The sequence below is a fragment of the Azolla caroliniana genome, unplaced genomic scaffold (assembly GCF_043228905.1).
Source record: "Azolla caroliniana isolate FFs.n. ecotype wild unplaced genomic scaffold, voAzoCaro1.0.p SCAF_9, whole genome shotgun sequence".
In the NCBI taxonomy this organism is placed as follows: domain Eukaryota; kingdom Viridiplantae; phylum Streptophyta; class Polypodiopsida; order Salviniales; family Salviniaceae; genus Azolla; species Azolla caroliniana.
This window is the reverse complement of record NW_028230444.1, coordinates 3431733-3458764: the sequence shown is the minus strand read 5'-3', so window position 1 is coordinate 3458764 and position 27032 is coordinate 3431733. Positions and strand designations below refer to the sequence as shown.

The following is a 27032-nucleotide window of genomic DNA, read 5'->3' as shown; positions in this document are numbered from 1 at the left end:
CGCAACTGACGTAGCGAAATGGTTGCAACCTTCTGGGTAGATCCTTGGGTTTGTCGCAACCGGATTTCCCTTGTCCTCCAATCTATGTCTGGGTTATGTAACTCGAACCATGGTAATCCTAAAACTATGGGATGTTCTGGAATACTAATAATATTAAATGATACTACACATGTTAAGTTATCTAGGACAATATTAATGGGTTCCGACTCTTCTATGATATTACCAGAAGCAATGGGACGACCATCAATGACTACTACTGAGGCTGGACATGGGAGCTTTCTGAGAGATATCTGATGAGCTCGGGCAAAATTCCTATCCATGAAGCAAGAATTAGCTCCGGAATCTAGAAGGGCTAAGGTATGTACTGGAGGGGTACTTTTAGTACTAACTGCTACTTGGGCTACGAACACATCACTAACTTGCTTAGAGGGAATGGAACCACTAATGGGCTGCACAGATCTAGGGCTGTCCAACCAAACGGCTCCTATTTTGGCTGGACTTAGTCGTTTAACTCTTCTTCTAATTGGCTAAGGATATCAAATTTGTTTGCGAGATTCGGACTATTAGTACTATTAGGACTATTATGACTATGAGGACTATCAGAGATTCCTACTGAAATAGACTCGGGTTTAGTATAGTCAGAACTAACAACGACTTGGTTTACCTGCCTTCTTGGTCTATGGGGACAGTTTATCGCGATATGCCCTGGTCCACCGCAATAAAGGCATAATCGGTTTGTTCGGCGTCGTTGCTTTTCCTCCTCCGATAGCGGCCCACGACGACGTGTAGTGTCAATTTCCATTGGAGTTGGAGTACTTACTGGAGGCGCATTATGTGACTCCCTTTGAAAAGGTTTCGCTACCACTGAGGCATAGGTAGGCTCGGATCTTGCCCTCGGCATCTGAAATTGTCGTTCCGAACGTCGCTCGAAGAGGCGGTTGTCACATCTGACCGCTCGACTGATTGCTTCTGTTAATGATTTTGGCTCTTCAGGGAAAGTCAAGAGTAAATCCTTGACATCGTTGCGTAGACCATAGCGGAACTGTTCCATCAATGCTTGATCATCCCAGGGGATATCGGCGGCGAGTAGGCGGAAATCTGCAGCATATGCGGAGGCTGGACGGTCACCTTGGCGTAATCGCCGGATTTTATTGATTGCAGTCCTTATGCTGTCAGTATCTCCAAAACATGCTTTAAACTCACTTATGAATTCTTCAAAATTATTTAGTACTGGAGATTCCTTTTCTAGTAGCGGAGCGAACCATGCTAATGCTGAGCCATTTAACAACGTGCCTACTAAACCCACTCGTGATGCATCGGTGGGATATCGGGACGGATGCATTTGAATAACTAACCGTACCTGGTTAAGAAACCCTCTAAACTGCGATCGCGTTCCATCGAACTTCGTGGGAAGGCCAATCTTGGGTTCTTTATGAATCCCTTGTGCTCCGTGCCCTTGTTGTTGCATTGCTACGATGGTTGCTTCGAGTTGTTGCACGCGTAACGCAAGTTCCCCATGCTGTTGTTGCGTTTGCTGCTTTTCTAAGGAAATTTGCTGAAGATCCCCCAACAAGCGTTGATTTTCTTGTTCCAAAGCATGAAACTTCTCTTTCAAGCATTGAAATTCCGAGAAAACGGATTGATACTCTTCAGCGCTAACGGTGGCCATGGGATGAAGGAAAAGGGGAATAAGAGACTAATAGGAAAGGAGGGAGACAGAAGGAAGAGGGAGAGAAAAAACCAGACAGGCACCGACAGAAATCGGTTCAAACTGTCAGGAACTCTATTAAGGCAGAGAAGGAATTAGTACTAAAAGAAGGATTAGTACTATTGTCGGGGAATAGTACTAAGACAGAGAAGGATTAGTACTATGAGAGGTGTCGAACTTTGAGAGAAGGAATGAGTGAGTGAGAGAGAGAGAGAGAGAGAGAGAGAGAGAGAGAGAGAATGATGATGCGAAAGATATATGTATTATATGAAGGAAGATATACAACAGTGGTTAGAAGGCTTAAGACTGGCGTTGAACCGATTTGGTTCGAACTAATGCCTTGCGCCTCCTTTTATAGTGTCTTCAGGAATACTCCTGAAGTTTCTAGAATGTTCCAGAGAAATCTGGAATATACATCAATTTCCTAATAAAACCTAAATGAAAATAATATCCTTCAAATTACAATTCATAACCTAATGGTAAAGTCTCGACCCGTGTAACAAAAGGTTATGGGTTCGAGTCTAGTTATGACAATGCGTAGTCGGTTACACCGACTCAAACTTCGTCGGTTGTGTGAACAGTCGGAAATCAACAGCCGGATATTGTTTCAAATTCAGCAATGGAGCAATCTCGTGGAAGTCGAAACTTCAGGAGTGCACAGCCACCTCAACGACCGAAGCGGAATATGTAGCTGCGTCCGACGCGGCAAAAGAAGCTTTATGGCTCGGCCGGCTGGCGCACACATTCTGACAGGTCGACTCCGACTCGGCTCCAGTTGTCTACAGCGACAGTCAGGGTGTTGTTGCTTTGTCAAAAAACCCAGTTCACCACAACGCCTCCAAGCATATCGACGTTCGATATCACTTCGTTCGAGACTGCGTCATTTCAAGGAAAATCAGTCTAGAGAAGATATCCACAACCAATAATGTCGCAAATAGAATGACCAAGTGTCTTTCGGCGGATCGTTTCCGACCCCTTCGGCACCAAATGGGCGTAACGAAAAATCGGTCCGGTTAAAGTTGGACACACAACACAAGACGGTTTCGGACCACCAACATCGGTTCTTTGAGGATCGGCTTCAGCTCTTCCGACCCAACTGGTTCGGTCTTCTGTCTTCGGATCTTGCCGACTCTGACAAAACCGATCTGTCCGATAAACCTTGTATATATACCTGTAATTCTTTAGATAACCCATGTATACGCCCATTACGGGGGAATGTCGAATACGAGTGTATAATGGCCGTATTCACACTGTCCCCTTGGACAGCCCAAGTTTGGGCTATTTTTGTAAATAGCACAAAGGGCAGTTGCCCTAGGACAGTCACTATATAAAGTGACTTTGTAACCCGTTAGTAGCTGCTGGTTGTAATTCTTGTAGTTGTTGCTATTGAGAAATAAAATCCTATTTCTTTGTGCCTATCTCTCTCTCTCTCTCTGTGCTTATCTAGTGTTAACTCGCATACGTAGATTCTTCACCATCACAGACGTTGTCTACTCTTCCGCATTGACGGCCTTGCCCCCAACAATAGGAGTTACACTCTATGATACATAGTTAATGAGATTCCCCCCTCCCAAAGTTTCTGGAGAGTGCATGAGTGGTTTAGTGAGAGGGTGACTTTATATAAAGCACCCTCCTCCTACTTTGTAAGTGTCATTCTACTTCTTGTTAATATACATCTTGAGTATTTCATCTTCCAACCTATCTTCTGTCTCTCCTCTCTCCTCTTTCACACACATCTTTAACCTATTCCGCTGCATAGAATCATACTCGATTCTTTACATGGTATCATAGCTTTTCTTCACAGTTGCCAATTCGAGATGATATTATTTGGAAGCCAATTTCATCTAGCTTGATTTTGGTGATTTGGAAGGCGCGATGTGCATTAGTATTTGACAATGTCACTCGAATAATCGATGAGTTATGGTTGTTCATTAATACATTATATGGTCAATATGAAAGTTTTACAAGGAATTTTGATAGTACTATTTTCAAGAAGTAAGTGCATTTTAAACGGTTATGGGATTCGATGCTCATTTTTAGGGAAGATGGATGTATATGGTTCCCATCATTTTGGGAAACAATGTATGTTAACTTTGTTGTTGGCTCTTGCTGATTTTGAGTTGCTGCAATCTGCACACTGCTCTCATGGGATTCGGATATTATGTCCGTTTCTCCAACTTTTGTACCTGTTCCTTGTGATCGTATAATACCAAGGCATACCTTTCATGGAAATAAAACTAAAATTTAACTATTAGTTTTTACAATGTTTTTAAACCAATTCTATCAAATTCCTCAATGTAAGTTACTTCCAACACCTTTTGACGTGGAATGTATATTGTTTGTTTTCCAACATAGAGTGGGTACAAACAACCTTTTGTCTTTGTAGCAAATATGTATTGTGTGGTCATATTTAGAGAAATATAAAAAGGGTTACGAAAATGGTTATTTGAACAATAGCTAAGTTATATTGTTGGACTTTTGAAGTGCTTTGAATAAGGATATTTAAAAACTAAATGTTTTGGGGATTCTCATCATTTTTGTGAATCTTTAAGGGTTAATCGACAAAATTATCCATGAAGAGTGAATTTGTGCTTTCCCCTTTATTCTTCTGAATATTCTATGAAATTCATGTGGATTTCACTTTTAGTTAGGCACGGTTCTTGATGTTAACGTAACATACATTATGTCTTTTCTCTTAATGTCCCTTTGTTTTCCCTCTTTGTTAAGGTTATACCCTAATGGTGAGCAATGTTTTCTTCTTTTAAATTCATCAAATCACTTTACACATATTCCAATTATGTTATAACCCCTATCAAAATAAGGATTGGAATGTGATATTCATCTCATCATTTGGACAATTTTGAATATATTGTGCAAAGACCTATTGTGTAGGATTCACATAACAAGTCAAAATTGTCAAATATCTTATAAATACTTGCAAATGGTGTGAGCAATAAGGCATTGAATAAGCCTATGTGTACTATCTTCAATGGAATGGTACAAAAGAAACATGTGGCATGTCCAACTCCTCTCTTGCTTAAGGTCGAACCTAGTGATAGTCATCACTCTTCAAATAAATAACTTTGCACAAAATGGTGTTTGAGACTAATGCCAACTATGTTGTAGAATTTCCAGCATCTTAAAAAATCTTACATACATTCCACACTATCTTTCCTTTAACTAAGAACCATGGAATTATGATACAATATATTCATTGTCTCTCTCTCTCTCTCTCTCTCTCTCTCTCTCTCTCTCTCTCTCTCTCTCTTTGATTATAAAAATTAGAGTTTGTGTGTAATAGTTATCATAGAAAAAGTTGTTTCAATTCATACAATACATGGGGTTTTTTTGTAGCATATATCGAAATCGTTTCTCAAAGTCATACATGCTTCTAAGTCTTCCAATAAAAGCCTTGACTTTTGCATCATACCATGCATCCCATAGCAAATGTTGGTATCGATGCTCAAAATTGTCATTCATATAATACACGTGTTTTTGAGCATGAGTCTTAACGATCATGATGATCTTTGTCAAAAGTCAATTACATAATTGTATCTTAAAAAAATCTTGAAACTAATATTATGCATTAATATTTGGAAGAATAATCCATGTTAGATGCAATAACAATCTCTACTTGAAAGCCACTAAGAGTTAAAGAGCATATCCTCACTAACCTTCAAGGAAGTTCATTGACCTAATAAATTTTTGGTTTGCCGTTATGTCCACTTTATGGATAATACAATATATGAGAAGGATTTGATCCTCGTCTCCATTGAAATGCATAGGATTTAGCATTCTAACTCCCTACCACAATCCACACTTTTGGGCTTTAGCATTCTAACTCCCTACCAATATCTTGGCATGCTTTTTTGAGGTTTACTATAATGCACAACTCATTCGAAATATAGAAATTTTTGTCGGTGCCGAATAATATTAAAAAATTCTAAGAAAGGAATTTGATAACAAAAACGTACAATCCTTAGGTAAGATGGATAGAGAAATAAAAAGCTAGCAATAAGATAACGAAATGTGAGCAACTTAATCACAAATTGTAAGCTATGATGTTTTAATTCTTAATAATAAGTCATGGTCACATAGTGCACTAGTAGTGTTCGGATACAGTAAATGTTTTAATACAATTTTATAAGAACAATATTCGCATCATCCTTTTCCTGGTAAAGATTTTAACAACAAAGTACAATATACTAAGGACAATTAATTGAATTGACCATGATAAAATGTTGAGCACAACCAAGCTTCTTATGGGTAAAATTCTCTAGGAAACATCATCAAACCCACGAAATTAATAAAGAATTAAAACAACATAAGACCATGAGGTACTTAGAAAAGTAAGTGGATTGACTTTACGTCCATGAAACATCACGACCCGAGCAACTTGCAATACTATACAATTTGGTGTTGAGTATCTTACAATTTTCATATTTTGTAATTTAATGTATCTAAGAACACTTTAAAAGTTGGACATTTGTTATGGAAAAAATATCAACTAATAGATGTTAAGAACATAAGAGAACTAATATATAATAAACACAATGGGAAATATTTTCCAATTAAGAGAATTTTTTTGATAAACAAAGGTAAATAAATTACAATGGATAGGTCGGCATTGATCTTGATGTCTACAAAACTAACTAGATAAAGTGAGGGTAAATTAAAAATGTTACTGTGTTTACAAATCATCGTACAATATGCAAAAGACACCAATGAATTGTGATTTAGCTCAAATGGGTCAATTGTCACATCGTCGACAAAAGAAGGTCGACATGGATAGTGAACCATGACAGCTAATGTAAATTTTATAACAATACGTTATCTTTATCATAATTATCATTATGTCGGTCTTCACATTCTCTTAAAAATGAAAGATGTTTAGCTTGTGAACGTCAGTGGTCACATGATTGCAACTTGGAAAATCAAGGTATTAATGAAACAATAATTTTGCAAAGAGTCTTTGCTAACTAAAGTTTAACAAGCAAATGGTCATTTTTTATTTTTTATTTTTTATCCAAAAAAATGGTCAAAAATTTTAGTTACTAGACTAATACTAGTTCTACACAATAAGAGACTAGGAGGAGTTCAAAAGGAGAAGAAGGGAGGGACTGGTTGGTAGCCCTAGATTTACCGGCAGGCTGGAAAAGATTACCCATTTGATAGATAAGGTTGTTGATGGTCTAGCTAGGTTGAATGAAGAAGAGGGGGTCTGGTTTGGGTGGTTTGTGGGTGAGGACGATGCACAAATTATCCGAGGCAGGTGCCCATCTAATGAGTATCGGTGGTGGGGCAACCTAAGTGCTTTGGCAGACAATGGCCAGTGGTTGGCAGTACGAGTGGCAATGCTGGAAGGTAAGAAGTGGCAATTAAACCCGGACCCAGGGAAGTTGCAATCTGATTGTAAGCTTTGGATAGTTGACAACAAGCCCATATGTGATCTGTCTGGATTGGGATCCACTAGAGGTGTGGTGGCAGAAATCGGGAACGGACAAACTTGAACGGTTTTTCGAGTACACTATCAAGCTAGGAAGGCAAATCATTGGATCTAAATCGATGGGTGTTGCCTTAACTCGCAATAGCTAGAAGGATAAAGGCATTTTTGATGGCTGGTTGAAGTCGTTTTGGAGGAGGCTATGGGCGTTCGATATGCCAGAAAAAATAAAGCTTTGGTTGTGGCTTCTTAGTCACAAAGTTGTACCAGTGGGGGAGTGGCTTAGGTGTCGTGGTGGTGAGGCTGGATGCAAATTTTGTGGTCACCCTTTGGAATCAATTCCTCATTGTTTTTGGAATTGTAACGAGGCTATTAACATTTGGGGTAGAAGTCTCCGGATAGTGGCAGCATGCGGCGTGAGTGGGAGAGTTGTATGGGGGTCCGTACAGGGGTTGAAGTTAACAGGGGAAGGTTGGGCTAAAGAGTTAAACCCTCACGGACATGGATTTATAGTGCAAGGTGGCAAGGTGTTTCAACGGGCTAGAGTTCGACTTGGCACTAACTCAGAACTTTTTGAAGAGATATAGAGGATGGTGGCTTGTTTATCAGTCTGGCACATTTGGACCAACCGCGGACCAACCGCTATAAGTTTGTTTTTCAACAACAAAAGATCCCTAGTGGTGAGGTATTAATAAATATATGGTTTGAGTTGGTCTCTTGGCTGCGGGGACGATACGACTCGATTAAGGGGGAATCTGATGCAGCTGAAAGATCTCGATCAAAGTTCTTGTTGAAATGGGGTAATTCTCCTATGGTCGGCAGATCATCATCAGGGCCTCAATGGCACTACCAAGCACCCCGATGGCTGTTTCCCCCAATAGTTTCCAACAACGTCTAGGTGCTGTAAATTTGTATAGTTATGGTACAAATAACTAGGTTATTGGCGTTGTTTGGATACGTTTGTTGAAAATGAGGTGGGGACTATGTCCGCTTTGGTGGGAAGGCCAGAGTGAGGGCTGTTGAGAGGAATTTTGAGAGTTCTATGATGTAATTTTGTTTGCTAACTAATGCGAAGTAGTGATTTTTTGGAAGGAAAAAAAATTCTAGTTCTACAATTCATCATAAGTTTAGATCCAAGGGGGAAGGGAACATTGAAGACATCCTTAAAAATTATGGGAGATTAATATATTGTTTTAAGAAATTTAACATAGTGACAATTGTTAAATTTATGTGATTTCATTGTTATTATTATTGTTTCGTTTTGCTTGAGTATTTATGTGATTTCATTGTTATTATTATTTGTTTCCAAAGGGAGAGTGTGTGTGTGAGTGAGTGTCATGAACACATAAACATCCTAGACTTGAACCCAAGACCTTGTAATACATAATCAATAACCCAACCATTAAGATAGCCTACTTTCATTGTTGGATTGATATATATATATTAGCATCATCGCCATAATAATACTTTTCCAATTTACATATGGTTATTTGAAATTGTGAAACGACATTTTGATGTCAAAGTAATGTGGGCTTTGTAATGTTTTTATGTTGAAGTAATGTGGAATTTGTGAAAAATCTTTGCTTGGTAGTAAAGCGCATGGTGCTAGATTTCACAATTTGTACATCAAATTGTAGCAAAAATTGTGTCTCCTCGTGACAAAAAAAACATACGTTGACTACCACTACTATGATACTATTGAATGGGAAAATATAAATGTTAAGAGTAATTCGAGATTTCAATTAGGTTGACGTTGAATAACATCAATAACATCTTTTCATCCCTTGGTCCAATGTTCCAACAAGGGCAAAGGTGGATCTTGGAATTCCTTTATGACATGTTGATAATTGCGTATGTTTTGTTAGTAAATTTTTCTTGTGAAATTGAAATTGTGTCGTCCCTCTCTTTGTAGTCGAGCAATCACTTTCTTCATATGCATCTCCAATTGAATTGTCTAGAATCTCAATCCTATGTCCTTATAGTGATAATAATTCATGCAACATGTTATTGATTGAAGGGGCATCCTTGTGGTACTTGCAAGTAAATGTTGCTCATATAGACAAACACTCTAAATAAAAGGAAAAAGTAACTTAAATGTGCATGTATACTCATTGTCTTTCTACTTTTGTGTCACTCATCATCACCTTTTTGTGTGATCATAGATTGGCAAAAACGAGAAAGTTAGCTCTGCTCATGCCCTACAGTCTACTATGTGTCGGTGTTTCCTACACCATTGAAGGATGATCTTCAACGTATCCATTATTGTAGCATAAAATCCTTCGTAATGTGTGAGAGAGCATTTTCATTATTCTGGAAGAGGACTCAAGAACATCTACATGAACCATAATTTGCATAAAACTTTATGCCTCTACTTATGTACTCGACTTTAGTAGATTCAAATAAAATGTTTGGATATGTGACTCTTCGCAATCTTATCGAGCCATAAAAAGTATGCTTCATAATACATCTAGGAGTCTTAATTATACATCTAGGAGTTTCGACATCCAAATGGAGGTGCAATTTTAAGCATTATATGCATAACTTGCAATGTGATTACTTCAATCCTAATCACTATTTGAAGGAATAATTGGTATATTGATATGACCCTAATGCACAAAAACCTTCCCAACTATACATTTTTACATCATAAAAGACCACGTGTTATCCAATATATCCACATCTACACCATTTCCCCAATCAACTTAGTAAGCAATATCCCCACCCATTCTATGTTTTTCTTTTCATTTGTGTAGTCGTCTTTGCGACACCACACCTTTGTTGTAGGGTAAGTGCTACATCTAGACACATGTGACACACTCTGGTCTTTGCGAGGTAATGCTTTTGGAGAAGACAAGGGAGATGGGAATTTCAAGGTGGACGACATACCAGACCAAATGCCGACTAGTTTCAGGTTGTGGATATACGTGACCGAACGAACAAAGCTAATCGAGGCGCACGACAATATGCTTTTTACCAATAAACCAAAGCTCCCCCATTTTCCATGCACGAAACAATAAGAACCTATTTTAACGAAATGAAAGTTAGTCGAGGCGCACGAAAGGAAACTTCATGCTATGAAACAATATGCTTTTTACCAATAAACCAAAAGCCCCCCCATTTTCCATGCACGAAACAATAAGAATCTATTTTAACCAAATGAAAGTTAGTCGAGGCGCACGAAAGGAAACTTCATGCTATGAAACAATATGATTTTTACCAATAAACCAAAGCCCCCCCATTTTCCATGCACAAAACAATAGAGAACCTATTTATTGTACATATGTGTACAAAAGACCATACACACATGCATGGTATATACATAGGGATTGATTCTTTCACAAGATGTGTTCAATAATAAGAAGACCTTAGGATTTTAGATCTATAGCATCCAAGAGGAGAAAAACAGAAGAGAGGTAAGAAAAAGAAGAAGAAGGAGATGTATGTATTGGTAGTAGTACCGCTAGATCTGCGCTATATTTAGCGACACTTTTTTATTATTATCTCGATTCAATCTTTTTTCTCTCCACTATTACACTATTAAAAAAAGAGCAACAACAACAAAAAGACAAATAACAGGGAGGTGGGGGAGCTTCTCCATCTCTATCTCCATCACCATCTCCATCTCTGCATTTCTCACTCAGATCCCGATCTCATCTCAAGCACAGAGTCTCTTCCCACTCTGGGGGCCAGCATTTCTAGGCCAGACCTTCTCGCCAATGGTGCCTTCTTCTTCTTCTTCTTCCCGCCTTTGAGCTTCTTCCCACCACACTCTCGTGCAGATCCTCTCGACCCCTGCAATCTGAAGGTACGCATTTCTCCACCGCCTTGGCTAGCTATGGCGACTTCTGCTTCTCCTCCTCCTTCTCCTGCTTGTGTACTCCCACACCCTGTCACATCACATTCTCTCCTTCCTTCCTTCCTATTTTCTTCTTGCATTTCTCACACATTGGGACGCTACCGTGGCGTGACGTTAACTTCTTGCACTTCGATTTTCTGTGCTGGTATTTTTGCTTCTCATATCCCTTTCGATCAGGCAAAGCATCACCATAGCTGGAGAGACATCGCATTTGTCTCTTGTACGCGCTTTCTTTCTTTGAGCAGTGCTTGCCGTAATAACTCATGCGCTTTCTTCATTGGAAAAATGCGATCTTGTCCGTGCAACTACTGCGTAGCCTTTCTTTCCTCTTCCTTTGGTCACCTGTTTCTTTCTTCATTCGCATCAGATCTTCTTTACCTTTCTTGGATTTCCGAGGAATTACCTTTGGTGCTCTGATGTATGGCGTCGAGCCACCTATACATGTTTAGCCTTCTCACGTTTCGTGGAAAATATTTGGTACTCTCACGTGCTCATAGCAACCTGTTCTCATTAGATCCCCTATAGCACTCTCAGGTTTCATGGAAACGATTCTGCATTTTCACGTACTTTGAGCTACATTCCTTTGAATGTGAAATATTAAAGCAATGACTCATACGCCTTTCTTCTGTTCCGAGTAGATCTAGACATGATGTCCAGAAGTCTCTTAAACATGCTTTGTTTTGTGCATTAAAACTATATGAAGAATTGTTCTTAGTTGGTTCTAGTTTGGTCTCTCTTTTAGTCTTCTCAGGTAGCTTGGAAAAGCCTTTGCCACCTTCCGTACTATGAGCTACCATTCTTTGAAGTTCACAGCTAAAGGCAATGCCTGGTGCACCTCTCTTGTGCATTGAGTGTATTTATTGGACTTTGATGCAATTGTGTTCCTGAAATTTGTAGATCTAAACATGGCATAATGTTCTCGGACCTGCTTTGTTCTCATGTAGAGAAACTCAATGAAGAATTATGCTTAGCTAATCCTATTTTTAGATCATCTTTTGTCTCTTTAGGATGTCTGGCACTCACATCACCTTACACCAGATCTGGAAGCTTTACATACGCATTGTGCTGCGAGTGTATTCATTGCCGAAACTTGTAGATCTACTTGCTATTCAGATGTTCTCGGATAACCTTTGTTCTCATGCACCTTACCTCAATGCCGAAAGCTTGAAGTAATGCGTTGTACACATTTCTTGTATTCAAAATATATTCAGCTGTTGCAGAAATTTGTAGATCTGCAGGATATTCAGAAGTTCTATGGACCAACTTTAACTTCTTATACTGAAGTTTAATGAAAAGAATTATGCTTATTTGACTTAGTTTTGAAAGCCTGCATGGATCCCCTTGTAAGTTATGTCTAGTGCCTCGTTATTTGTCATTAAAAAAATCATATGCTGTTTTCTTTCATTCTTTGCTGTGATGACGAACGTTATCTCTTTGGAAAGCTACTTGTCCCAGAGATAGGAATCACTTCTTTAGACAAGCTCCTTGCATTTGAAGCTAAATGTATAAAGTAACGACTTTGTTCTTATGTTCTCCAGATGTACTGTATATCATTGTATCTGCCATGAATTTGCAGATCTGCATGATATCTAGAATTTTGCTGGCGCAAGCTTGCATTTAATGCTAAATGCATAAAGTATTGACTTAGCTCCTCTGTCTCCTAGAAGTACTGTATATCATTGTATCGGCCAGGAATTTGCAGATCTGCATGATATCTAGAATTTTCTTGGCGCAAGCTTGCTTTCCTCATCCTGAACGAAGATTAATGCAGAAATGCTCTTAAAGCTAACTTGGCTCTGAAAGCCTGGATGCAGCTACATCTGGGAATATTATTTGTACTTGTAATATTGTATACAAGGCAATGGTCTAGCAACTTATGGTGGTTTTGTTCACCATAGTTGCAACCTATTGTGTGTGTCTGTGTGTTTATATAATACACACATACGCACAAAAGAGTCTGTAGTTCTCATTTCTCTCTGGCAAGATGAGCTCACATATTCTTTAGCTCTTGAATTCTGTACTCAAATATGTGTTCTGGATCGTGTGATGATATTGTTTTTTTTTATGCTACAGTTAATTGACTTGTGCCACATAGAAGCATTTAATCAACATGGCCTCTGGGAAGAATTTCCGACAAGAAAAGCGCGTGCCAACATTTTATGTTATGGTTACAGCTGTGGTCTTTGTTGGATTATGTCTAATTGGTGCATGGGTATTGAGCTCTCCCTCTGAGTCTCAATTCTCTGAAAGCAATGAGATTGATGTGGAAGTAGAAGGAAAGCCTGAGATTAAGGTCCGTAACAACGATATTAATGAGAGTTTTGAAGAGAGTGCTGGTGACCCGACATTGGAATCCGAGGAGAAACCAGAGGAAACCCCAAAGAATGAACCCGAGGAAACAAAGCCTTCCAAAGCGTCGAAAGAGGAGGAAGTATCTGAGGAATCAGAATCAGAACCGGAACCAGAACCTGACTCTTTCCTAGAGAAGCAAAATCCTGCCAAAATATCAAGAGAGGAAGAAGTATCAGAAGATTTGGAACCAGAAGCTGAGTCAAAACCCGTGTCTCAAAAAGATGAGGATGAACTGATAATAAAAGCGAAAGAAACTTCGGAATCTCCAAAGTATGATGATGATACTGATGTAACACAAAAGAAGAGAAACTCTAAGGAGACCTCAGACTATGGTTCAGAGGATAATAGTGTCAATGATGCAGACGAAAGTTTGAAAACCTCGAGTAAGCAGAAGATTGAATGGACCTTGTGTGATACAAATGCTGGAGTTGACTACATTCCTTGTCTGGATAATACAAAGGCAATAAAAGCGCTCCACAGTACTAAGCATTATGAGCATCGGGAGAGACATTGCCCTGATCCAGCACCAGAATGCTTGGTTCCTCTTCCGGAAGGTTATCGTACACCAATAACGTGGCCTCTCAGTAGAAATGAGGTGCATATCCAAACTTATTGCTAATATATTGTTGTAATGCATTTCATGCTGGACTCAGTGATCTGATTCTTACTTCAAAATGTAAGGTGATCTAAATGAGGTTTTTCTTTATGCTGCACACTAACTGAATTACTGGATGTGTTTTGCGATTAATACCTGCATATACTCTATTTGCTGTATGGGCTTCATATCTCAAAGATGTAACGTGATTTACATTTCATTATATTATTCATTGTCCAACTCACTAACAGCCATTATGAATGCCTTGTTCTCCAATTCAGGTTTGGTATAAAAATGTTCCTCATACTGGACTAGTATCATATAAGAAAGATCAGCAGTGGGTGAAGAAGTCCAATGATCGACTCATTTTTCCTGGAGGAGGAACTCAATTTAAACATGGTGCCCTCCATTACATTGACTATGTGGAGGAGGTGCGATATTTCATAGATCTATTCATACAAAAAATGCCAGCATCTGTTTGAAATTGATTGAAAGAAAGCTATAGACAAAAATTTAGTCTTTGATAGTCGCATAATTTAAAGTGTTTTAAGGATAATACTCATATAGTTTATCCCATTCTGTTAAGATGGACGTTGTGATTAGAGTTTGCAAGCTCATGTTTATTTCTGCTGTTTCACACAACAAATTTTCCTTGAAACCAGAAATTTTCAAAGATCAGATGGGGAAAGCGCACTCGTGTTCTTTTGGATGTCGGATGTGGAGTTGCAAGTTTCGGTGGATATATGTTTGATAGGGATGTGCTTACCATGTCATTTGCTCCAAAAGATGAACACGAAGCACAAGTTCAGTTTGCTCTTGAACGGGGAATTCCCGCGATATCTTCTGTTATGGGTACCCAACGACTTGTATTTCCAAGCAATGTTTATGATGCTGTCCATTGTGCACGGTGTAGAGTGCCCTGGCATATTGAAGGTATGTCTACGGCAATTTAATTCTGCAATGTATTCTGCAACATATTAAGTAGCATGAATGTCTTGAATTGATGTGATGTGTATGTATGCTACATTTGATACCGTCAATAATGTTGTAAGTTGATGTATGGCACGTTCTTGGTATCAATTTGAATTACACTGCATGACGTTTGTTGAGCCCAAGGATATGGTAGCTTGCCAAATTCCTTCTTGGATCATTCTCTTCTCTTTGTGTGGATAGACTTGCAATATCTCTGGATTAAGCCTTTCTTTTGATAATCATTTCTATAGGTGGCAAACTCCTTTTGGAGCTAAACCGTGTTTTGAGGCCTGGTGGATATTTCGTCTGGTCGGCCACGCCAGTTTATTGGGATGATGAGGAAGACGTCCAGATCTGGAAAGGTCACACTCTCAAAAGCGCATTAAGCACGATTCTACATTTTTTATGGCTTAGAATGAGACTCTTAAATTCTTTTGGATGCAATCATTGCAGACACAAGAGCAATGACAATTGCTATGTGCTGGAGACTCGTTGCAAAGTTTGTCGATCCTTCCACAGGGATTGGAGCTGCTATTTTTCAGAAGCCTACCACCAATGATTGCTATGAGAAAAGGGAAAAAGATTTTCCTCCCATGTGTGAAGATGATGATAAACCAGATGATGCATGGTATACGTTCTTGCCAATTCAAGCAACTAGTTTCCTCTTCATGGTTCAGCAATATTTGCTTATGATTGGTGATTTGTGGTACATGTTGACATAGGTATACTCCAATGACTGCTTGCCTTCATAAGATACCTGCCGAGTCAAATGCCCACGGTGCTGAATGGCCTCAAAAGTGGCCTCAACGACTTTTGGAAGCACCAGCATGGCTGGCTGCAAGGCAGAATGGGGTATCCGATTTCCAATCGGACACAGAACGTTGGGAGCGTATTGTAAAAAAGTCGTACCTTCAAGGTCTTGGTATTGAATGGCAGAATATTAGGAATGTGATGGATACGAGGGCAGTTTATGGAGGGTAAACACATTTTGAATGCTACCTTGGACAATGAAGTGCATGGTTTGATAAGCTTTACCAAAGCTTACACAATTTATTTCTCTATTGATATACAGATTCGCAGCTGCTCTTGTGTCCCAACCAGTCTGGGTGATGAATGTAGTACTGTTTGATGCACCGAAGACATTGCCTGTGATATTTGATCGAGGGCTCTTTGGAATCTATCATGATTGGTGTGAATCTTTCAGCTCATATCCTCGTACTTACGATCTTCTTCATGCAGACCATCTATTCAGCAGGTTGACGAAGAGGTAAAAGAGGTTGACTTGCATTTAATGTAAAAGAGGTAAACCCATCTTGTAGAAAAGCTAAGTATAGATAGCCTATCTTTTTGCAGGTGCAATGTTAAGGTTGTCATTGCTGAAATGGATCGTTTATTGAGGCCCGGTGGATGGTTGATTGTACGTGAATCGGTGGATAGCATGAGTGAAGTGCAAGCCTTGATTGAATCGCTCCATTGGGATGTTCGGATGACTTTCTCTAAATCAACAGAAGCACTTATCGCGGTGCAGAAGACAGATTGGAGACCCGAGTCGGCCATTTTTTAAGATCTTCCCCATCCCCCATCCCATCCCCCATCCCATCCTGCCCCCTATTCATCCTTTCCTCTCTAGGACATGGATGACTAAATACCATTCATTGTTAGGTCACAATAAATATATAGAGGACTGCAGATCTGCTTATTGTAACCTCAAAACTGGAGGCCAACTCGTATCAGTCTCTCTCATCCCAGTTCCTCAACGAATTTTTTGTGACAAGACATCCTAGAATATTTTTTTCCCTCTTCTCTTAGCTATATTCTTTCATGATTTGTGGTCAGTCTGTTGAAATTACACGGCTCTAAGAAGAGTGTAATGTCAACATTTCCTTTTTTTTCTACGATGTATATCTAAGGAAGCAGTTACGTTTAAATTTTCTCTTATTTACGTAACGTAATAAAAATTACATGTTGCTGAACTAATCGTGATATGAATTGTTCTTCTTCATGTGTATTAAGGACCGTCTTTTCTGTAATCTAACCTTGATTTCCTACAAAAACCAAAATTTATTTAATGTGGTATGGTCTTCATCAATCTATTTGCCGGTAAATGAAAAGCTTAGTATACTGCTTACATAATTCATCACCTTCACAACATTACCCATCCTAATTGTGGAATCTCATACAACTACACATTTTGCCCTCTCCAACCTCATTCATACACCCACCCTTTCTCTCACCTCCAACTTCTAATCCAAGCCTTAATCAATAAAATCCAAAACCAAAAGGGTTACATGTGTGGTGCTACCTAATCACGGAATTGAGGCCCACCAAAGAGACAAGAAATGTGTCTAATATAGAACACGACGGCATCTAGATTGTTCTAAAATTATTCCACAGAATAGGCCATAATATGTACATGAGTCTTTGAGCATTGATCAAGTTGTTTGGATTCAATGCTAGTTGTGAATCTCTCTTCTTGAGTTTTCCCATTACATTGCGCCCTATGTTTCTTGATTATTTTCCAAGCAGTTCTTACTAAGTATTTTTCATAGCCTCTTGATAATTGGTTAAGAATCATAACTCAAATGGGGAGAACCCTTACAAAAATGTTTATAGTTTTTATACTTCATCCTTTATTTAATTAAATTACAACTATACCTCTTGCACACTTAGGAGGATATGAAGGCTTGTATATATTACCTTTATATCTCATTTACAATATTAGCTCTCGTTGTATCTACTACAATACTTCTATTAGGAGACTTGCGTGTATACCTACATTAGAGTATTATGGAACCTACACAAAACATAATCCTGGTGGAAAAATAGGTGTACAAGCTTATGGAGCTCTGGTCTTCCACTTAAGCAATGGGTATTCCAATGGAGATGCCTATTGGGTGTGCTCCCTACTGGGTTGAATCTTCAAAATCGATCGATAGCCTCGTCGCATTGTGCAAGATGTGGTGGACTATTGGAAACAATCCCACACTTATTATGGACTTGCTCATTCACTACAACATTTGTACAAAGACTAAGTGCATCTCTTTATCACAAATTTCTTGGCCGAAGGTTTGGGAAACACTTTGGACTATTTGGACAAATTCTGTGCGCCCTATCCAATAATGCCTATTTTCTCTCTGGACCATTTGGACGGCCCACAATAATAAGGTCTTTGATCGAAACCAACCGCATGAAGTTAGCTTCTTTAAGTAATCCATCAGGCAATCTCTATTTGATTGTCTGCAACTTAGAGAGATCACACTGCAAATTTACAATCTTTACTTTGAGTGCTTCTAAGCTCTTTAGTGTCTAATCGACAATTGTATATTTCTCTTTATTCTTTGTGGGTTTTTACCTCACTTTGAGGTTTCCCACTAGTAATAAAAGTGTTACTAAAAACAAAGAGAGTATTGCATGTGAGATGTTCAGTATATACTTAACAAAATTCAATTGTGACCCTTAAAAGTGCAAAGTCCAAGGTATGAGTCATGTTGGGCCCTTTGGAGGAAATGCCTCTAGGCCAAGTGAATATAATTATTCTTCAAGCAATTCACATACTCAAGATATGCTTCACCCTTTCGAGGTTCTTCATGTCAAAGTCTTGACATAACTTCCACTCGCTAACAATTTCCATGCACTTGAACAATGGTTAGAAATGAGGGAATAACTGTAGCATTAGGAAAAGTGGTAGGAATAGAGCAACTCATAGTATAATTTGAAAAGGCCCAAGGGTATCACAAAAGTTATAAAAGATATTTTATGAGTTTTTAACATCTAATAAACTTAAGGTACAACTTATGTTTCCCTTAACTTCGTAAATGTCTCATTACTTATTAGGATAACCATTTAATCTAATCTCATCGTAACACCTAAAACACAAGTCTTAGTTTATTTATTTATTAAGATTTTCTTCAATAATATTAAGAAAAAACGTCCCAAGGCTACAACTTGAACTTGTCTGCCCAGAAGGCTACAACTTTTTATGTACAATGATGTAAAATAATCCTATGACCAAATATTGAACTTTGTAGAAGGTGTTGGAATTTGTTGATATTCAAGAAAGAGTCCATGGAAGTCGATAGTGCCATTGAGGCTCTTGAGTTGACATTGTAAATAGGGGCAACTTTTTCCATAAGTGAAGAAGCTTTTTCCTTCTCTTGTTCATAGCCTCTAGGGAACCATGCATATTATCGTACTAGCCATGGACTACTGCCAACAAGTCCTCCCCATATCTCAAGCAACACATCTTAGAGACGAATGTCTGTTGCATCGTAAAGTCGGTTACATCAACATTTCCATAAAGTCCATAACATTATTGTGGTCATCGTCCTCCAAATCTAGACAGATTGCACATGCTTTCGAGGTTGCTAAAAGGAACTAACTAATATCAATATTTTATTATGTACTGTCATTGCCTCATGAACATCGTTTGCCTCATACAACATCAAGTTGGAATGTAACACTCCCCACATCGTTGATCCCCATGAGAATAGGCAACCGACATTGATTGTTAGGAATAAAGACAAGACTTTATTCCATACTTGTTGAGCAAAGGGACAAGACCATAGGACATGCTTGGTAGTCTCCTGAGATTCATGACAAAAGCCACATTGTCGCAAATTGGGTGCTACGCTCCCTTTCAATGAATGACCAATTGGTAATGCCATATGCACTAATAGCCATCAAAAGAGAATAAATTTTGTTGGCCCTTAAATGACAAGATCCATCTCCAGTAGGTTTTCAAATGCAAAGTTGAGACACCCCAGTTGGTCCAATGTTTCTAAGCTATTGGTATCGTTACATTTCGCAAGAGCAGTAATGATCTTCCAAGTTTTACTAAGTACTGAAGGAAGGGGATCTTTACGATCTTTTCCCCCAAGGAGTGTGGCCAAAACCAACCCCTCGGATCCCATGTTAATCTTGCAACAGGGTCTTTTGCGTATAACCACATGATATCACACATATGATCAATTGAAGGATAAGGATTAAGCATCCATTTATTTCCAATTTTAGCAACCACTTTGAGTGGAGCACTTCGCAAGTCATGTAGATAACTGCAATCAAAGGTATAAGATTGCAATCTATTGTTGTCTAGGACCTCAAAATAAGAAGCACACCCGTTAGTTGAAACACCCTTAACAACCATCAATGTAACATTTGTGAAGCATCCAAACCATAGATGTTCCTACATGGATCCAGAACATGTTGTTGATATGCTAGCAGTCCTTATCTTGGCACCATGAACTGATTGTAGATGTGCAAGACAATCTTCTTGTGGCATTTGCTGAAATTGAGTCCAAGTTCTTACAGATGCAGGTGACCCATTATCCAATTTACCCCAGGCAAGGCGAGTTCGCAAGCCCAACACTTTTCTTGCATGATCCCAAAATAGAGAATTGGTAAGAAAAGGCTGATTAAGTAATGCATCCCATGTAGAAGGCTTGCCCTTAAGCAAAAATGATTAAATCACATCCCTTGCTCTTATGATTCCTAGCAAAAATCTATTGGATGCAAGATCTTGCCTTGGCATTTGCATATCATTCAAGAACAACCATTTTAGATCTAAGAGTGACCACGCTCCTCCTGTCTTAGGAGTTAACTGCATTAGCTGATTTTGAAATATTTATTTCCAAGCTTCTGATCCTTGCAACTTATTGATAATAGTAATGGAGATAGCATTGCCTCTAGCCTTAAATCTATTCCAACCATACTTCCCAAATATCGAACTAGTTCACCATGGTGAAGTCATCGGAAAGGTGGACCTAGATAGCACGTAAGGTGAGTTTTTGCACGCACCCAAAGGCCGACGAACTTATTCCAGTTAAGTGATGCACCTGTAGCATCCGAGAAAACTTGCAAAGCATTTTGTACCTAGCCAAGATTACCAATCTCCATGTCAACATAGAGGTTTGTATCATCTGCAAACTCAACATCCACTACAGTGGACTGCGTAATCGGTAATGTTATGCCTTTGATACCAGTCATAGACGATCTTAGGTAGGAGGACAAAGCTTCCCCAAATAAGATAAAAAGAAATGGGGCAAGAGGGCATCCTTGCCTAACAGACTTGGAGATAGGAAATAGTGACCCATATTCTCCAACGAACAAAACTAAACTAGAAGCATGCCTGTAAAGGGCAAAAACACCTTTTATCCATGCAGCGGGAAAACCTAATATTGACAGTACTGCCTCAAGAAAGTCCCAATCCACTTTATCATATGCCTTTTCAAAGTCAAGCATTAATATTGCAAGTTGTTTTTTATTTTACTGAGCTAATGCAACCATTTCCCACAACAAAAAGATATTATAAAAAATACTTCTATCTTGTAGAAAGCCAAATTGTGTATCATGAATAATAGACGGCAATACATATCATACTCTAATAGCAATAACTTTTGCCACAATCTTATACACGTCATTAAGCAATGTTATTGGCTGCCACTTGGAGACTTCATCACATTGAGCATCCGACTTAGGAATAAGATATATGATTCCTTCCGTCCATTCCGCAGGCATATTACCACTTGAGAATATTAAATTAACTACTCTAGTAAGGAGAGGACCAAGAAAATCCCAATAATGCAAATAGAAGCCAATTCCTATTCCATCTTTTCTTGAACAAACATCCTTACCTAAGGATTTAGCTGCAGCCAAAACCTCCTGAGATGTAAATGGTTGCAATAACTGAGAGGCCATTACATCTGTCGTAAAAGATTCAACCATCAATAATTGATGATAATAATCTAAGACTATACATCGCATCTCAGAGTCATTTGATGTATAGGATCCATCAAGCCACTTCAAAGAGTAATAGAAAGAGGTCTCATTTTTCGTTTAAACTGATCAAATAATTCCTTATTGACCCGATCCTGCCTTCGCGACCAACCAACAACATTACGATAGTAAAAGAACCTCAAGCGTGCCTCATGTTTTTCCCTTAAACTGCTTTTTACTTGTTGCAAATCACAACATAGCATAGATGAAGTTGGATACCTTTCCAATAGGAATGCAAGAGGGATACAAAATTGCTTAGAATATCGCCCCTTAGTAAAGGTAACATGTAACTTCAGAGGGTTGTTGTCAGAGATTGTTGGTCCCGAAATAGTTCCTATAGATCCACCCCCTGTCATGAAGACATACATTTTGGCCTTACAAGGATTCGAGCCCAAGACGTCTTGGTTTATATGTTAAACCTTTAACCATTATAATAACATATATGATGTATAGTTATAATAAATATATTATTAGTTATTACAAGATATTTAGAGTGTTCTAGAACATTCTAGGATATTCCATGATTATATTAAATATCATAAATATTCTAGAACATTCTAGAATACTCCATAAGGACCTATAAATATGTGTCTATTCATTCATCACAACTCATTCGGTTCAAACAGTCGACAACATGATATCTTGATCTACTCAAAAACTCAAGAGGATCATGATATACACGTTCGACAAGCTTTGCAACGGTTGCGTGAATATGGTCTCTGTGCAAAATTGGAGAAGTGCAGTTTCAACCAGCGTCAAGTGGAACTTTTGGGGTACATAGTCTCTTCACATGGCATCTCTATGGATCCAGCAAAGATTCAAATATTTTTGAATTGGCAAACACTAGTCTATGCGAGATGTACAATGTTTTTTGGGGTTCACAAATTTTTATCGCATGTTCATAAAAGATTATTCAAAAATCGTATTGCCCCTCACTCAACTGACACAAAAGAATCGACCATTTGTGTGGAGTATAAATGCAAACTCTGCATTTTAAGGATTAAAGCAAGCATTTACATCCGCACCAATTTTGATGCATGTTGATCCATTGAAGCGCTTTATACTCGAAGCTAATGCATCCGACTTCGCACTAGGAAGCGTTGTTGTGAAGATTTCGGCAATGGTGTGAAAATCACATAAGACTTAGGAAATCAAGTGTCAATCATATAAAATAATAATAGTGAATATACTAATTCTAAGTAAGTTTAATATCTTAGTACAAAAGACGAAGATCTTGAATAGATGCACTTTACTATTGAACTGGCCTAGCCACTCGTAAAGGTTTTGGCCAACCAAAACAGAACTAGACGGTAACCGGTGATCCGACGGTATCGGTATCCAACATCCGACGATCGACGGCCACCTGTAACTGGCGTCATCCGGTAACCGGCGACCGGATAGATATATAAATAAATGAATAAATATATGTATACACATATATATACACACACAAGGAGTGCAAGTATGGATTTGAACATTGCACCTCCAAGTTGAGAGTCTATAGGCTTACCACTAAGCAAAGACAATTTCTTGAAATAATATTTTTATCATTGTAACTTTACATGTAAATTCTCATACATGAGAGCTAAAATGAGTGATGTGGTTATCATGCACCACATGTAATACATGGGCGCCAAATGGCAAACATGCATTTTATACATGTCTTTAACCCTCAAATGCATGAGGGCATCTATAAAAGAGGGAATGAAAAAGATCAATGGGGGATTTTTTCTGGGAAAAAAAAGAAAGCTTTGTACTTTAAATCAAAATTAATATTAAGATAAAAATTCGTTATCTTTTTGATGATATACCTTGTTCTTGAAATCTAAAGTCAAGAGTTCTTAATCTCTCTCTCAATCTAAATTCAAGCGTTCTATCTTATCTCAATCTCTCTCTCTTTCAATCTATCTTAATTCCTTTCCCGCCAAAGCTTGTGCAAACTTCGAGTCCTTCCAGTCCAGAACCTCGACGGTTCCGCCTCGCGATCCGCGCCTAGTGACGGATCTTGACGACAACGTATTATCCTAGACTAGCAATGATGGCCAACTGCACCATGTGGCTTTTCATTCACGGAAATTCGAAGTTGCAGAAATCAACAATGAGATTCATGATAAAGAGCTTCTTGCCATTGTGGATTCTTTTCAACAATGGCATCATTTTTTGGAGGGTTCGTCTCAACAAATCATTGTCTATAATGATCACAAAAATCTAACGTACTTCCAAAGTGCTCGAGTCATGAGTCGTCGACAAGCTCGTTGGGTACAATTCTTAACTTGTTTTGATTTCATAATTCTATATCGCCCTGGGATGCAACAAGGAAAAGCGGATGCTTTATCTCGACGTTCGTATATGGAACTTCAACTAGGAGAGGCCACATTTGAAAGTCAGAAGCAAATCCTCTTGGGTCCTGACCGTCTACGACTAATGGCATTTCATGCTATAGACACACCCGGGGATTCAAGTCTTCTGGACTCCATTCGGGATCATATTGAGGCTGATGAATTCGCCCAAGACATTTTGAACCATATTATCCCAGATCGAGCTTCTTGTTCACAATATCAAAATCCTCGTCAAGACTACAACCAGTTCAATTGGCATGATGGTTTACTTTTTTGACAAAATCTCTTATATGTGCCTGATGGTCCTTCTCGACTCCAAGTCTTGCAACAATATCATGACACAGCAATGCTTGGACATTTCGGCATCCACAAGACTTTGGCGTTAATTTCTCGAAGGTATTGGTGGTCACGACTTCGCCATTTTGTTACGGATTATGTTCGTAGTTGTGATACATGTTGCCGATCCAAAAAACCTTGACATCATCCATATGGCTTATTACAACCAATGCCTATTCTTGAGAGTTCATGGAAATCTATTTCATTGGACTTCATTACAGATCTACCCCCTTCCAAGGGTTTTGATTCTATTCTCACGGTAGTAGATCGTTTTACCAAGTTGGCACATTTTCTTCCTTGCATAAAGGCCATTACGAGCCAAGAGACAGTCGAGTTACTCATGCGAGAGGTGTTTTGGCATCATGGTCTTCCCGATGATATTATTAGTGATTAGGGTCCCCAATTCATCTCAAAAATTTGGCGGCACATGTTCAAACTCTTACATACTTCTTGCAAACTCTCTTCTGGCTACCATCCAGAAACTAACGGGCAGAGTGAGAGCACCAACCAAACAGTAGAACAATATCTTTGTTGTTTTGTCAACTATCAACAAGATGATTGGGTTGATCTATTACATTTGGCGGAATTTGCATACAACAACTCAGAACATTCTTCTACTGGATATTCCCCATTTTTTGCAAACAATGGGTATCATCCTCATTGTACTATGCTTGAACATCTTCAAACTCCTGACAAACCCAGCTACTGAAGATCGGCTCACCCGACTCCAAGAAGTTCAAGATATTCTTTTGCACCATTTATGTGATGCTCAAAACACTCAAAAGAAGGTTGACGACCATCATCGACATGATTCATCAACTACGTTTCAAGTGGGAGATTGAGTATGGCTTTTACAAGGTCGCATTAAAACAACCTGACCTTGCTGCAAATTGGATTATCAACGTTTTGGCCCATATGTGATATCTGGTAAGATCAATGATGTGGCATTTCACCTTGATCTTCCCCCTCATATGCATCTTCACCCGGTCTTCCATGTTTCACTTTTGGAGTCGTACACAACCAACTCTATTCCAGGCCTTCTTACATCTCCCCCACCTCCAATCAAAGTTTCAGATGGCTCCGAATATGAAGTTGCTATCATTCTCGACTCCAAGATCGTTCACAACAAACTGTATTATTTGGTTGACTGGTCAGGTTATACACCTAATGATCAAACATGGGAACCTCTCGAGAATCTTGCTAATGCCTCCAAAATGGTTGTCGTGTTTCACAACAAATATCCCCATAAGCCAAGTCCGAAATCTTGTCTTTCGACTCGTGGAACTTGTCATCGAAAAAGGGGGATAATGTCATACATACATACATTTTTGCTTTACAAGGATTCGAGCCCAAGACGTCTTTATATATATGTTAGACCTTTAACCATTATAATAACATATATGATGTATAGTTATAATAACTATATTATTAGTTATTACAAGATATTTAGAGTGTTCTAGAACATTCTAAGATATTCCATGATTATAATAAATATCATAAATATCATAAATATTCTAAAATATTCTAGAATACTCCATAAGGACCTATAAATAGGTGTCTATTCATTCATCACAACTCATTCGATTCAACACCAATCTTTAGCCTTAGCCTACTCTTTGTAAACTTATTTCCTCATAATGTAATCTCATTTCCATTTCTTGTGTTCTCTCCCTCTCTCCCTCTCCCTCTCTCTCTCTCCCTCTCTCTCTCTCCTACTCAAGAGTCTCTACACCCCCCTCCAAAAAACTCTACTAGCATAAAATCTATCTAGTCAAGACAAATTTGTGGCAACCATACTCCCATCTGATCTAGAAACTCAAGGGATTCTTGTATACGTGAAAATGAATGCACCTTCCATAAGTCAAGCAAACCATAGGCAAAACAAAAGTAGTCACAACACTTAGCTTCCCATCCTGAAATTGTAGTGCTTATACCTCCCATTCTATCAACAACATCCTCAATCATATTAAAGTTGCCTCCAACACGTTCGCGTTCACAAGTGGAAGGATTGCGCATAAGTGGAAGGATAAGGAATATTCCGTTTGATTTTGGGGTTTTTTTGCCATTTCACAAAACATCTTGATACTAGTATCACATGTTCTCGAAAACTTGATGAAAAAGTTGAAATTTTCACCATTTGGTAAAATTGAAAAATGCCAAATTTGGGTCAAATATGAAAAGTAACTTGTGGATTTTTAAGGAAAAATGACAGCTAATAAGTTTTTAGATCTTAAGGAAATTGAAAGTACAATACTTCAAAACAATGAACATTTTTATTCCATTCGATAAAATGTTGTCTAAATTTGTTACATATAGTTGTACAACAAATACATTTGGGAGTTATTTGCATGACTATCATCATTCTTTTCATAACAATCACTACTATAGATAATATACAATCGTGACTCTTCCTCCTCATTTTCCAATGTACCAATCAAATCATTGTCTTCACCAAATTGTGTGCAGTAAATCTTCTTCCCCTTCAATTTGAGATATCTTCTAGACTTGCTAATATCTCTTTTATTATGTATATCGTTGTTGTCCTTAAACATCCAAATTTTGTGTGTGTAAAGTCATACATAATGATATCCACCTCATTAATGTTAATCATAGATGTATTACAAAGGTTTAATGCATCATCACGTCCAAAACTTTACCAA

General features: G+C 38.5%; 1 protein-coding gene across 1 annotated transcript; it reads left to right on the top strand.

Moving 5' to 3' along the window:
* Window positions 1-10821: 10821 nt before the first annotated feature.
* LOC147859904 (putative methyltransferase PMT23) lies at window positions 10822-16899 on the top strand. Its single transcript, XM_087324133.1, has 9 exons — window positions 10822-10956; window positions 13081-13954; window positions 14236-14385; window positions 14617-14887; window positions 15178-15288; window positions 15380-15554; window positions 15649-15903; window positions 15999-16193; window positions 16280-16899. Exons 2-9 carry the CDS (start codon window positions 13118-13120, stop codon window positions 16488-16490), a joined length of 2205 nt encoding a protein of 734 aa, XP_087180259.1. The 5' UTR covers window positions 10822-10956; window positions 13081-13117; the 3' UTR covers window positions 16491-16899.
* The last annotated feature ends 10133 nt before the right edge of the window (window positions 16900-27032 follow it).

What these genes read in the sequence shown, in the direction of transcription:
- LOC147859904 (XM_087324133.1), top strand. Translation starts at nt 13,118, where the DNA reads ATGGCCTCTGGGAAGAATTTCCGACAAGAAAAGCGCGTGCCAACATTT. An exon ending in AGTGCCCTGGCATATTGAAG is followed by an intron (nt 14,888 to 15,177) that starts GTATGTCTACGG and finishes TCATTTCTATAG; the next exon opens with GTGGCAAACTCCTTTTGGAG. An exon ending in GATAAACCAGATGATGCATG is followed by an intron (nt 15,555 to 15,648) that starts GTATACGTTCTT and finishes ATGTTGACATAG; the next exon opens with GTATACTCCAATGACTGCTT.